This window comes from Onychomys torridus, chromosome 1 (assembly GCF_903995425.1).
Source record: "Onychomys torridus chromosome 1, mOncTor1.1, whole genome shotgun sequence".
Taxonomy (NCBI): Eukaryota; Metazoa; Chordata; class Mammalia; order Rodentia; family Cricetidae; genus Onychomys; species Onychomys torridus.
Window position 1 is genome coordinate 17565832 of NC_050443.1, and position 13887 is coordinate 17579718.

Genomic DNA, 13887 nt, shown 5'->3' on the forward strand with positions numbered 1-13887 from the left:
CTCCTCCACTGAGACTCTTCTCCATTCTGTGGACTCCTCAGATTGTTTCTCTTCTTCCTCAGCCTATGTATCTGGCCTTGGTTTTGGGATCCAAGGGCAGGCCCCATTTGGACTGAGTGTTGGCTCATGCTGAGGATGAAAACACATTGGAAGATCTGGGTTGAGAGTTCTCAGGGTCTCAGCTGCCATGAGGCAGGAGGATCCAGTGGTCAGCTGCTTCCCATCTTCAGGCCTCAGTTTACACCCAGGACACAGGGTGCCGGGAGCCCACGCCACAGTCTCTCACAGCTGTGACTCTGCGTCCTTCTCCCCCTACAGCTTTCAGAATGGCGGCGGCGCCAGGAGGAAGAGGCTGGGGCACTAGAGGCTGGGGAGGAGGCTCGGCGCCGTGCAGCCCGGGAAGCAGAGGCCCTGGCCCAGCGCCTGGCAGAAAAGACAGAGGCAGTAGAGAGGCTGGAGCGGGCTCGGCGGCGGCTGCAGCAGGAGCTGGACGATACCTCTGTGGACCTGGGGCAGCAGAAGCAGCTTCTGAGCACACTGGAGAAGAAGCAGCGTAAGTTTGACCAGGTGAGTGCCTTAGTTTACCCAGCTGGCCACCCTGAAGAACCAGAAACGCATTTGCATATTAGGGAGAAACTTGCTGGGGGAGGGGGGCATTTGAGATGGGTTTTGAAATGTGCATAGGAGTGGTGTCATAGCCAAGGAGGTGTTGCCTCTGCCCAAACATGTATAAAGCAGGCCACGCTGTGTGTCCTGGTTTGTGCCTGTCACACAGGATCACCCTATTGCTTGAGTGCCCCAGTTTGAATGCAGAACACCCTCTTTTGTACCCCCGAGGGTGCCACATTCTGCTTCACTTATCTGCATGTTGCTGCTCCAATCTCAGCCTTAGTTTACCCATCTAGAAAATGGGAACCATATCAAGTATTCTACAGCCTGAGGGTTAAAATAATCACCACAGATGTCCAAGGTTCGTGTGCCTGTCAGCCCTGTCAGCATTCTGTCACTGTAGCAAATGCTGGGGACAACTGGCTTATGAAGTGAAGAGGTGATTTTGGCTCATGGGTTTGGAGGTTTTGGTTCATGGCCACACTGGGTCTGTGGTGAGTCAGAACATCCTGGCAGCTTGTGGGAGGAGGAAAAGCGGGTAGACAGCAAAAGTCAGAGTCCCTTTCAACCAGTCCCAGCCTAAGTTTCCATGGTTCCTAAAGCCCATCAGTTATAGATGAAAGTTTCCAGTCCCCACAGTTTCTGTAGCGAAGGTTGTGGCTGGGCGGTGGTGGCGCATGCCTATAATCCCAGCACTCGGGAGGCAGAGGCAGGCGGATCTCTGTGAGTTCGAGGCCAGCCTGGGCTACCAAGTGAGTTTCAGGAAAGGCGCAAATCTACACAGAGAAACCCCATCTCGAAATACCCCCCCCCAAAAAAAATCAGAAATGAAATTCTACCCTCCGGGGTTCCCCCATTGTGCTGTATTTAAGACCTCCTCCCTCCTTCAATAAATGGCATTCGGCATTGGAAAAAAAGGGGGGGGAGGGAGAAATTGAAGACAGCAATGTCTAAAAAAAGGAAGTGGTGATGGTGTCATGAGCCTATGAGGATGCTGGACTAAAGTCTATCAAATTGTGCAAAAAGGAAAATTGTATACTATGTGAATTATCTGTCAATAAAGATCTTTAAAAAAAAAAACAAAACAAAAAACAAAAAAAGAGATGGGCTTCTGACTAAAGCGAACAACGCTGGGTGGGTGTGGTGACTGCCTCTAATTCCAGCCTTGGTGGCAGGGCAGAGCAAACTGTCTAGCTCTGCCCCCTCCCTGTCTGTCTCTGTCACTCTGTCTATCCATTTCTAGCTCTGTGTCTCTCTAGTGTGCCTTCTCCCTCTGCTCTCCCTTCTCTACCCTCCTTTCAGTCAGCCATGCCCCTGCATCTTTTTCTGCAGCTCCTGGCAGAGGAGAAGGCTGCGGTGCTGCGGGCTGTGGAAGACCGTGAGCGGGTCGAGGCTGAAGGCCGGGAGCGAGAGGCCCGGGCTCTCTCCCTGACGCGGGCCCTGGAGGAGGAGCAGGAGGCTCGGGAGGAGCTGGAGAGGCAGAACCGCGCTCTGCGGGCTGAGCTGGAGGCGCTGCTGAGCAGCAAGGATGACGTGGGCAAGAACGTAAGCAAGCCATGGGCACAGTGATAGTGACAAGAGATTTGTGAGCACACTTGTGCTCACACAACAGACATCCCAGTCATGTGTTCACATAATAGCCAAGAGCTCCACTCACCAAATGCTAAATGGGCATTCTGCACACACTTGCAGGGTGTGAACAGATCCTCCATCACACACACACACACACACACACACACACACACACACACACACACACGGTTTTGTTGTGACTTTTTGTTTATTTGTTTTTCAAGACAGGGTTTCTCTGTGTAGCCCTGGCTGTCCAGAACTCACTTTGTAGACCAGACTGGCCTTGCCTCCTGAGCGCTGTGATTAATGGCATGTGCCGTTACTACACAGTGACTGTGTGTGTGTGTGTGTGTGTGTGTGTGTGTGTGTGTGTGTGTGTGTGTGTTTGTTGGTTGCCTTTTTCCCCTGTTTTGGTTTTTCAAGGCAGAGTTTCTCTGCCTCCTGAGTGATGGGATTAGAGGCATGGGCCACCATGCCAGGCTCAGCACAGGACCACCTACCTAGGGAGGATGCTGCCCGTAGTAGACTGGGCTCACTTGTATCAATTAATAAGCAAAACAGTCCCCCTCACACAGATGTGCCCACAGAGAAGTCTGACCCAGGCAGTCCCTCAGTCAGGGCTCTTCCTTCTCCCAGATGACACTAGGCTGTGTCAAGTTGACAGCAGATGCTAACCATACAAGGTTGTGAAGAGAGCAGTGTGTCTGTGTGTGTGTGTGTGTATGGGTGTGTGTGTGAGGGGTGGGGGACCATGACCTTACAGGGTTTGAACAGGAGTCTGTTCTGGTTTCCTGTGTGCCTTCTGGCTCCACTTGAGATGGTTTTACATGTTTTGTTCACCTGTGTTTGGCTGCGAGATGAAGTCACGTCTGGAAGTATTTTTTCCCCCCCCCCGCTGTCACCTTAGACAGGCATGTCGTTCCCTCACCTTAGGACACTGTCATCTACAGACTCCAGAACTCACTGTACAGTAGAGTTATCACAAATCAAACAAAAAGCAAATCTCTTCATGTTTAAGGAAGTTTGTGGTTTTGTTTTTTAAAGTGTTTTTAAAAATGTATTTCTTTCATGTTGTACGAGTGTTTTGCCTGCATGTGTATTTGTGCACCACATGCATGCTGTGCCCTCAGAGTCCAGAAGAGGATGTTGGATGCCCTGGAACTGGAGTTACAAATGGTGTGAACCACCCTCTGGGTGCTGGGAAGCAAGCTTGGGTCCTCTGGAGGAGCAGCCGGTGCCCTCAACTGCTAAGGCATTTCTGTAGCTCTAGTGCATAGTTTTATGACAGACTGCGTCCCAGCCAGTCCCCATGCCAGTGGGCTGCATGTGCACACTCCTGTCAGGGCTTTATTGCCCCACCCCAAAAAAGTGGTTTTCTTTTTCAATTGGAGGTTTTTTTGGATTAGGAGGGTTCTACCTGTGTAGTGCACATGACCCTCGCTGTGTTGCTGATTCTGCTGCTGTGGCAACACCCAACAAAAGTAACATGAAGGGAGGAGGGATTCATTTGGCTCACAGTCCCAGGTTCTGGTCCATCATTGGCGGGTGTCAAGGTAGGAACTTGAGAAGCAACTGGTCATATTCACAATCCAGAGCAGAGAGTGAATGCACACACCTCCTTTTCTAATACAGCCCAGCGCCCAGACCTAGGGTGTGTGGTCTTTTCATGTTAATTAACACATTCAAAACAGTCATCGCAGCCCAGCCTGATCTAGACGGCCCCTCGGTGGGACTTTCTTCCCAGGTGATTCTAGACTGTATCATGACAGTAATTAGAACCAACTGTCACATAAGGTTTGCATAAAATGTCTTCAGATAAATTAAGATGACACCTAGTAGGTGCTTAGTAAACAGTATGAAGGAGGGAACTAGCTCACTTAGGCCCTCCTACCAGCTGCCATCCAGTTCTCCATCATAGCCTTCCCCATTATACTCACGACACCATCTTTTCTTCTTGTTGTTGTTTGTTTTGTTTTACTTTTTGAGACAGGGTTTCTCTGTGTAGTTTTGGTGCCTGTCCTGGATCTCGCTCTGTAGACCAGGCTGGCCTCGAACTCACAGAGATCCGCCTGGCTCTGCCTCCCGAGTGCTGGGATTAAAGGTGTGTGCCTGCCTGGCTTCAGAACACCACCTTAATCCTGGCCCAGGACTCAGACTCACTCCCCATCCCACCAGGTGCACGAGCTGGAGCGAGCCCGCCGGGTGGCTGAACAGGCAGCCAGTGACCTTCGGACACAGGTGACAGAGCTGGAGGATGAGCTGACTGCTGCAGAGGATGCCAAGTTGCGTCTGGAGGTGACAGTGCAGGCCCTGAAGGCTCAGCATGAGCGTGACCTGCAGGGCCGCGACGATGCTGGTGAGGAGAGACGGAGGCAGCTGGCCAAGCAGGTAAAGTCCAGCGAGTGGCTGCAGGCACCTGCCCTACCCTGGCGAATGCACGTGGAGAGGGAGTTCCCCTCTGTGAGCATTTCCACCAGGGTCCCCTTGCTGTCCCCCTCCACCCAGAAAACCATCTATCTGTTCTGCTGGAGGCAGTGCCTCAGCGTACCAACATTCCCAAGCACACACCATCCGCCAAGCATCATGTGCAGCCTCCCCATCAGGGAGGTACCCACCTCCTGTCCCCACTGTCAGCCTAAGTGGCATGTCTCTAGACTTTTCCTTAGGAAGTTTAAATAGACTTCTTGTCTTAGTCAGGGTTCTATTGCTGTGAAGACACACCATGACTATGTCAACTCTTATAAAGGAAAACATTTAGGCCTGGCAGTGGTGGCGCACACCTTTAATCCCAGCACTTGGGAGGCAGAGACAGGCAGATCTCTGCGAGTTCAAGGACAGCCAGAGCTGTTTCACAGAGAAACCCTGTCTCCAAAAACAAACAACAAAAAACAACAAAAATAAATAAATAAAAGAAAGCATTTAATTGGGGTGGCTCGCTTACAGTTTCAAAGGTTCAGTCCATTATCATCATGGCAGAGAGCATGGTGGCAGGCAGGCAGACATGGTGCTGGGGAAGTGTCTGAGAGTCCTATATCTCGCAGGCAACAGGAAGTTGACTGAAACACAGGGTGGTATCCTAAGCATAGGAAACCTCAAAGCCCACCCCCACAGTGATGTACTCCCTCCAACAAGGCCACACCCACTCCAACAAAGCCTCACCCTCCAGTAGTGTCACTCCCTGTGAGATTATTCAAACTGCATTCAAACTACCACACTTCTCGTTAACCTTGACAGAGAGGACATCAAGCTGCCGTAGGAAGGAGTGAGTCCAGCTTGGTAAACCATTGAGTTGGTCGGGACTTGTTTACAGCAGTGAGGGGTACCTCAGGCAAATGCATCATAGCAAAGCCTGACCTGGCCTGTGTGAAAGCTGGTTCTCGGGAGCTTCCTGCACACATTGCAAGGAGCTCCACAGCCATCTCCTCTCTGGCCAGTGCTTACTGCTCATGTGGCCTCAGGCAGGGGAGCTTTGGAACCTTTTAACTTTTCTGTCTCATGAGTTTTTGTGACTTCTCTAAGCCCCACTTCTCTCCAGGGAGTGGAGGGAATCTGGGTGCCATGACCTATGACCTCTCCTACACCCCTCCCGCAGCTGAGAGATGCAGAGGTGGAGCGGGATGAGGAACGGAAGCAAAGGGCACTGGCCGTAGCCGCCCGAAAGAAGCTGGAAGCTGAGCTGGAGGAGCTGAAGGCGCAGACGTCGGCCGCTGGGCAGGGCAAGGAGGAGGCAGTGAAGCAGCTGAGAAAGATGCAGGTGAGGGGCTGGGGAGGGCCAGGGGTTCAGGTGCCCTTCTCCAGCAGCAGTGGCTGCATTAGCTAGCAGACCTGCAAAAGCTGGCCTCTGGTGTGTGTCCGTGCCTTTTTTTCTTTGCATTTCATTCATTTTAGAGGCTAGACTTTGAAGTCTAAGTTCATTATTTGATTATGTAATAAATTTAGTGCCATTGAGGATGGACCCTAGGGCCTTGAATAATGCTAGGCAGGGGTATCATTGAGCCACACCCTAGCCCTCACTGGGGGATTCTAGGCAGGGGCTCTACCACTGAGCCACACCCCAGCCCCTCACTGGGGGATTCTAGGCAGGGGCTCTACCACTGAGCCACACCCCAGCCCCTCACTGGGGGATTCTAGGCAGGGGCTCTACCACTGAGCCACACCCTAGCCCCTCACTGGGGGATTCTAGGCAGGGGCTCTACCACTGAGCCTTCCCACCCCTGCACCTACTATGATATTTAAACTGGCAGGTGCCTGAGTTATATTTTTATGAGGGCAGCAGTCAGAAGGACCAGTTCATGCACCCAGAGAAAGGATCCTTTGTTTAACCCCTTTGTCGGGCTTGTAATAGTCATAATAACTTTTCCCGTCACAGCCCACTTTCTTTCTCACTGGCTCCTCATAGCATGCTGGGCTCCCGGTGGGTGGAGGAAGACTTTGTGCTGGCCTCTCCTCACACTCCCAGGCAGTGCCCACAGAGCCACAGGCTATTCTGGCTCACTTTAAGAGGTTGACTGAGGCCTAGAGAGGGGTAGAATTGACCCAAGGGCACACAGACAGGCTCTGTGCTGGCCCTGCTTGCCGAAAGCCAGCAGCAGCAAGGGCGGGTTCTTGTGAAGCAGCAGCTGAACTAACCTGCGGAACTTCCACCCAGGCCCAGATGAAGGAGCTGTGGCGGGAGGTAGAGGAGACGCGCAGCTCGCGGGAGGAGATCTTTATCTTGAACAAGGAAAGTGAGAAGAGGCTCAAGGGTCTGGAAGCTGAGGTGCTGCGGCTGCAAGAGGTGAGGCTGCCGTGCGTGGGGCTTAGTGGGAGGCTCCAGCATGGGCGGGCCTTCACTGGAGGGCCTGGGAGAGTGGGCAGGTCTTCCTCGGAGGTTGGGGACGTGGTCGGGGCTTTGCAGGAGGCTCTAGGTGGGGAGACTTTGGAAATGGCCGGGGCCCCCTGTGCCTTCTTTCCCTGGGAGTAGGGAATCTTGTCCTGGGGTCTACTGGGAGCCGGAGCAGGAGCTGCCCAAGCCAGTCTGAGGAAGACAGGAGCCAGGAAGTTAGGGGCAGGAAGCTGGAGTGAGGGAGAGGTCTGGGGCCAGGGGTGACATAGAGGAAGAGAAGTTGGGTAGGAGGGAGGGCCCATGCATGGTGTGGGAACAGGAGGAGGCCTGGCGATGACAGACTTGGAAGAGCGGCAGGCCTGCAGGGGGACGAGGCTCAGAAGGGAGGAGAGGCCGTTGGTGGCCAGCGCTGAGAGAAATCCTCCTGTGGCCTCGGAGGTCACAGGCTCACAGTCGGGAGGAAAAGGCTGAAGGATAGAGAAAGGTTAACACCAATGTCCTAACCTCCTCGCCCCTCTGCCCCTGACTGGTCCATACAGGAACTGGCTGCCTCAGACCGAGCACGGAGGCAGGCCCAGCAGGACAGAGATGAGATGGCAGAGGAGGTGGCCAGTGGCAACCTTAGCAAGTGAGTGTCCTGGCCCCGTGGGCTGGGCGTCCCCCTTCTTCAGGCCTAGCCTCTGAAGCAACCGCACCTTCTTCCAGGGCAGCTGTTCTGGAGGAGAAACGGCAGCTGGAGGGGCGGCTGGGGCAGCTGGAAGAGGAGCTGGAGGAGGAACAGAACAACTCTGAGCTGCTCAAGGACCATTACCGAAAGCTGCTGCTACAGGTGGGCACAGCAGGCCACGCCTGCCCCACGCTAGCCTGAGGGGTGCACAGCAGGCCACGCCTGCCCCACGCTAGCCTGGGGGGTGCACAGCAGGCCGCGCCTGCCCCACGCTAGCCTGGGGGGTGCACAGCAGGCCGCGCCTGCCCCACGCTAGCCTGGGGGGTGCACAGCAGGCCACGCCTGCCCCACGCTAGCCTTGGGGGGTGGGGACACTCTTATTCAATAAGATGTGATGCTGAAGGATGAAGAGGAGTTTGTAAGTCAGGAAGGCACGACTATTAATTCATCTGTAATTCTGAGGACTCTCAGACAGGCTTTAAATAGGAATTAAGTGAATTACCAAGGTGTGGCAGCTCACAGCTGTAATCCCAGTACTTTCCAGAGTTAAGACAGGGGGATTATCACAGGTTCAGGGCTACAAAAAGCAAACACTAACATATGAATGGATGGCTTCACACATTAATAAAGGAAAACTTGTCTGTCATTATTGGCCCAGTCAGGAGAAAAAAAACCCATCACTGCAGGTGGGAGTATAAAGTTGCTTCTGTGAATCACAGCAATCCCCCCCTCCCCCTATACTGACCATACCCGGTTTGTTTAGCATTATACAGCACTTTTTCTGTTCTTTCTTAGTTTTTAGGCAGGGTCTCCTGTAGCCCAGGAATTCTTTTTGTAGCCTGAGGATGGCCTTGCTCTCCTAATCCCCCTGCCTCCATCTCTGCTGACAGGCAGGTACCAACAGACTGGATTGTGCTGTGATGGGAAACCAGGGCTCCTGTATACTAGGCAAACCTCCTCCCAGCTGAGTCCTAGCCAGCCCCTTCACCGTTTTCATTTTACAATCAAGATTTCAAAGGCTGAAGGAGGGGCTCATGAATGTGCCCTGGGGGGGGGGCGGGGATGCGACAGCTTTAACCAGCCCAGGCTGGGCGCCTGCTGCTGCTGCTGCCCTGTGACTTCCAAGCAGAGGACTGTGAGATTCGGCTGCTGTCAGGGTCAAGGCGGAGTCCACACCTCTGCCAGCTGCTGTGAATGGAGGCCTCATTCCTCAGATGACCCCACAGGTCTTGCTGGCTGTGTGGCTTGGTGGGAGGGGCTGGAGCCTGCCTCCTTTCACGAGCTCCTCAGGTGACCCTGATGCAGAGCAGAGTGTGAAGGGCCTGAAATAGCCTAGTTCACAGCCACAAATTTAGAGCATTTAAACAAGTTTGTGACCATCTCTGGGACTCACTAAAATAGCACAGCTGAACCTGGCGGTGATGGTGCACGCCTGTCATCCCAGCATTTGGGAGGTGGAGGCAGAAGCTCGGGAGTTCTAGGTCATCTTCAGGTACATTATGAGTTCTAGGTCAACCTGGGCTACATGAGACACTATCTCAGATAAAAATGTTAGGACTAAATTTAAATAGATTTAAATAATTTTGAGTAACTTTAAATAAATTTGAAACATTCTTGTTCATTAACAAGTAAAAGGTACGATTTGCCACAGGTTGTCTTTCCTGAGCTTGTTGGAGTGTTGTTGAGTGCTTATACCACCAGTCTCTACGCTGTGCATTTAACAGCCACAGCCATTGGCTCGGCTCATCCCAGGAGGTACCATGGGTTGCCAGCAGCTTCCTTCTGAGGCTTCATCACAATGTCCCATCTCCTCTCTGGCTGCAGGTGGAGTCCCTCACTACAGAGCTGTCTGCTGAACGCAGCCTCTCAGCTAAGGCCGAGAGCGGGAGGCAGCAGCTGGAGAGGCAGGTCCAGGAACTTCAGGGTCGCCTGGGTGAGGAGGATGCTGGAGCCCGAGCCCGGCAGAAGATGCTGATTGCTGCTCTTGAGTCTAAGCTGGCCCAGGCAGAGGAGCAGCTGGAACAGGAAAGCAGGTGAGGAGGGCGGATGCTTTGGCCTAGAAGGAACTGCAGTGGAAGGTACCGTTTCGGAGCAGGACCAGCTACCTACTGCTGTGCAACAAAACACCCTAAAACTTGACTTTAAAACGAGTTTATTGTTGCTTCTGAATTTGGCCCTGGCTGGTAGGTTCTCCTGTGCTGCATTGGTTGGTTGGTCTGCTGTCTCTGCTCATCAGAGGGTTGGCTACATGGCTGAGCTTGGTCAGACTCAAGCACATGGAAGGCCTGGCCTAGGATGACTAGACTGACTGGTTCTGTTCCCTGTGGCCTCTCATTTTCCAGCAGGCTAGCCCAGGATTGCCTACATGGCAGAGCCCTGGTCCCAAGAGTAAGGGACACTCAGTGGCTTCCAAAGGCTCGGGACTAATACCGTGCTACTTTGTAAGCCATAAGCAGAGCAAGTCCTGTGACAGCACAAGTTCACAGTCAAATGTGGGCAGCTGCAGTCACATGCTAAGGGTGAGGAACAGCAAGCAGTGAGAACTCAGTGCCCCCCCAACCCCCCCCCCATCAAACCATCACAGAAACAAATGTCTTAGATAAAAGGATGCTGTGCTCTGGGTCAATGTGTATTTCCCTCATGGTCACAAAATGACTGCAGTTGTATCTAGCATCATATCCACACATACTCACACTTAGAGCCAAGAAGCCAGGCTAGAAAGATGGCTCAGTGGATGAAGTGCTTGTTGTGAAGTGTGAGGACTTGAGCTCAAAACCCCAGCACCCACATGAGAACCAGACACTATAACATGTGTCTGTAATCCAGCGCTCCTACAGCAAGATGGGAGGCAGAGACACGAGAATCCTTGGAAGTTCAGTGACCAGCTAGCCTTGTGTACATAGCAGCAAAGTAAGAGATCCTGCCTCAACAAAGTGGAAGATGAAGGCTGACACTTGAGACAGTCCCCTGACCACATGCATGCACACATGCATGCACACGCACATACACACACACATATACATGCACACATACACACGCACACACGCACGCACACACACATACACACAGACATGCGCACATACACGCATGTACGCATGCACACACATGCACACATACACACACATGCACACACACACACACATGCACACATACACACATATACACACATACACACACATGCGCACACACACAAAACACAAACACATGCACATATATATACACATACACACACACACACACACACACACACACACACACACACACACAGAGTTCTCGTTTCACTTCTGTTGCTGTGGCAAACACCCCAACAAAGGCAACTTAAGAGAGAATGGATTTATTCAGCTTGCAGTTCCAGGTCTCATCCACTATTCTGGGGAAGTCAAGGCAGCAGGGATCCTAAGCAGCTGGTCACATCCAGCCAACAGCAAAGAGGATGGATGCACACCTGTGCTCAGCCCATCTTCAAACCCAGGGAAAGTGCTACCCGCTTGCAGCCTGGGTCTTTCCACTCAATTAACAGTCAAGGCACTCCCCAAGATGTGACCACAGCCAGCCTGATCTAGACAGTCCCTCATCAAGACTTTCCAGGTGTTTCTAGGTTGTGTCAAGTTAATTAAAAGTAACCATCAATCGGAGCAGTGGTGGTGCACACCCTTAATCCCAGCACTCCAGAAGCCAAGGCAGGCGGATCTCTGTGAGTTTAAGCCTGGTTTACAGAGTGAGCTCCAGAATAGCCAGGGCTACATGGAGAAACCCTGTCTTGGAAAGGAACCATCAAGTTAGGTGTGTGGCACACACTTTGATCACAGCACTCAGAGGCAAAGGCAGGTGGATCTTGGTGAGTTTAAGGCTAGCTTGATATACATAGAGAGTTTTACACGTGTCAGCCAAAGCTACACATTGAGAGCCTGTCCCATAAAACAAAACAAACCCACAAAACAAACAAAACTAACTGTCAAACAGAAGAAAACATCAACTGAGGTCAGACAGGGAAGCTAACCGCTGGAAGAGATGAGAATGAAAACCTGGTGCAGATGACTTCATCGACCTGGACCAGACTTCGGGGAGTCTAATGCCAGGCAGTTCATTGCCAGCATATTTAAAACAGTACAATGTGGAAGAAGGTTCCAGGAAACAATCAGTCCATTTGTTCCCATCCCAGGTGCACACTAAAGCTTAAGATGTGACTTAGAACTTCTTTACAAAGTACGTGTGACCACAAGGGTGGGCCTAGAATCTAGTGACATCTCGGACCAATAGCATAGAGGTCAGCAGGCTATAAATACATGTGACATCTTCCTTAAGGATGGGTAATGGTCCAGAGAGGGAAGAATCTGGGGTAATCATTCTGGGAGATTTGGATGAGGTCTGCCTCTATAGCAAAAGGTGGGTGAGGTCTGCTGCCACAGATAGCAAAAAGGTCACCAGGTCATTACCAATATCCACTCCCAGCCTTCTGGGAGGGAAAACAGGTATTTTATCTCCTCCATTGGGAAGAGGTCCCCGTGTGTTTAACATTCCTGGTTTCCCTAGTGATCTGTGGGTGCAAAGACCTTTGTGCCCTCAACAATCAACCAAAAGACTGACGCTTTTTAGAAGGGACTGGTAAGGTGGTTCAATGAGCTTGCCACCAAGTTCTGAATATGGTACCCAAGGTGGCAGAAGGGGAGAGTAACCGAAAGTTGTCCTCTGACCTCCATAGCACATGACATGGCGCTCCCAGAGAGAGAGAGATGAAGCAGGAAGCAATGGCAATAGTGGCTGAGTTTCCTCTCACTAATTTCTCCCATAATACCTGTCACAAGCTGCTGTGCTAATCAGACTCATCACTAAGGAACTTCCAGTGCAGCAGGCATCCCCCCCACTATTGAGACTGTGGGACTGCAGTACCAACAGTCTACATCTGTAGGTGCCTGGCTGCCATCTATACAGGTGTGATGCCCATGATCTTTATGTGATGTATAGAAAAACAGAGCAGACAGGCTTGCTGTCTGGGATTCCTGATTTCCAGTTCAGCATTTTCACCTTGGTCTGGAGGGGATGTGAATTGCTGTGCATCCAGAGGCAGGTTGGGGCTGGGGCTCAGTTGGGCCAGAGTGCTTGCCTAGCATGCAGGAAGTCCTAGGCTTCATCCCCAGCACTGTATAAACTAGGCATGGTGGTGAATGTCTCTCATCCCAGCACTTGGGAAGTGGAGACAGGAGGATCAGGAGTTCAAGGTCATCCTTGGCTACCTAGTGAGTTTGAGGCCAGTCTGGGATACATGAGACTCTGTCTCAAAACAATTAACATCACAGGAGACATTCTTAGGAATATAGCTGTCCTACAGAAGGTAGTGTGGTGCCAGTGTCTGGCTGAGTGGGAGGCAACTAGAAAATAGGAAAGAGGGGAGAAGGGATGGGACAGCACCAAAAATGCTGTGGTGACAGAGGATTTCCTGGGCTCTTCCCTTTAGAGAGCGCATTCTGTCTGGCAAGCTGGTGCGCAGAGCCGAGAAGCGACTGAAGGAGGTGGTTCTTCAGGTGGATGAAGAGCGCAGGGTGGCTGACCAGCTCAGGGACCAGGTGAGCAGTTGACATCACCGAAAACAGTGGGCAGTGAGATCAGTGGGTTATCCCCGCTATGGTGGAAGCTAAGGAAGGAGGATCGCCATGTGTTCCAGGAGAGCCTATGCCACACGAGATACCCCCTTCTCAAACCAGGAGCAACAATGAAAAATATCCTGTAGTCTGTAGGTGACAGCCTGTATGTGACTCCAGATCTATGCTCAGATAGAATACCTGTGTCCTTAAAAGCTCAGCTATGCCATATTTGCTATTCATTCCACAGATGATTATTGAGCATGGCCTTTGTGCCAGGCACATTGCTAGGCATTAGAAGTAAGGTGCTGGGAAGGTTCCAGAAGGTCCTGGCCCTCACAGGACTCACATTACCAGCCTAGGAAAGGTATACACACAACCAGACAAAGATAATGCCAGATTTTGGTGAGGGCTGTGAAAGAAAAGAATGAAGACACAAGAATGGAGAGTCTTGTCCAAGCTGGGTGTTGGAAAGGGCTATGGAGGTGACATTTGAATTAAGACCTGATAGGAGAAGAACACCCAGATGGAAAGAGCAGGAGGTTCAAAGTCACTGAAGAAATGAAGCAAGCAGAATGAATCAGTATAGCTAGAGAGAGGAATATAGGAAATGAAGTCAGGCTGGGGATGTGGCT

The 13887-nt window shown here is 51.8% G+C and overlaps 1 protein-coding gene across 1 annotated transcript in view; it reads left to right on the forward strand.

Moving 5' to 3' along the window:
- Myh14 (myosin heavy chain 14) overlaps window positions 1-13887 on the forward strand; it is a 57008-nt gene that overhangs the window by 41332 nt on the left and 1789 nt on the right. The window contains exons 32-40 of the mRNA XM_036199225.1: window positions 319-567; window positions 1942-2154; window positions 4357-4569; window positions 5774-5935; window positions 6830-6958; window positions 7546-7634; window positions 7712-7835; window positions 9498-9706; window positions 13129-13237. Of these exons, the coding sequence (XP_036055118.1) occupies window positions 319-567; window positions 1942-2154; window positions 4357-4569; window positions 5774-5935; window positions 6830-6958; window positions 7546-7634; window positions 7712-7835; window positions 9498-9706; window positions 13129-13237 (1497 nt within the window). The remainder of the gene's footprint in view (window positions 1-318; window positions 568-1941; window positions 2155-4356; window positions 4570-5773; window positions 5936-6829; window positions 6959-7545; window positions 7635-7711; window positions 7836-9497; window positions 9707-13128; window positions 13238-13887) is intronic.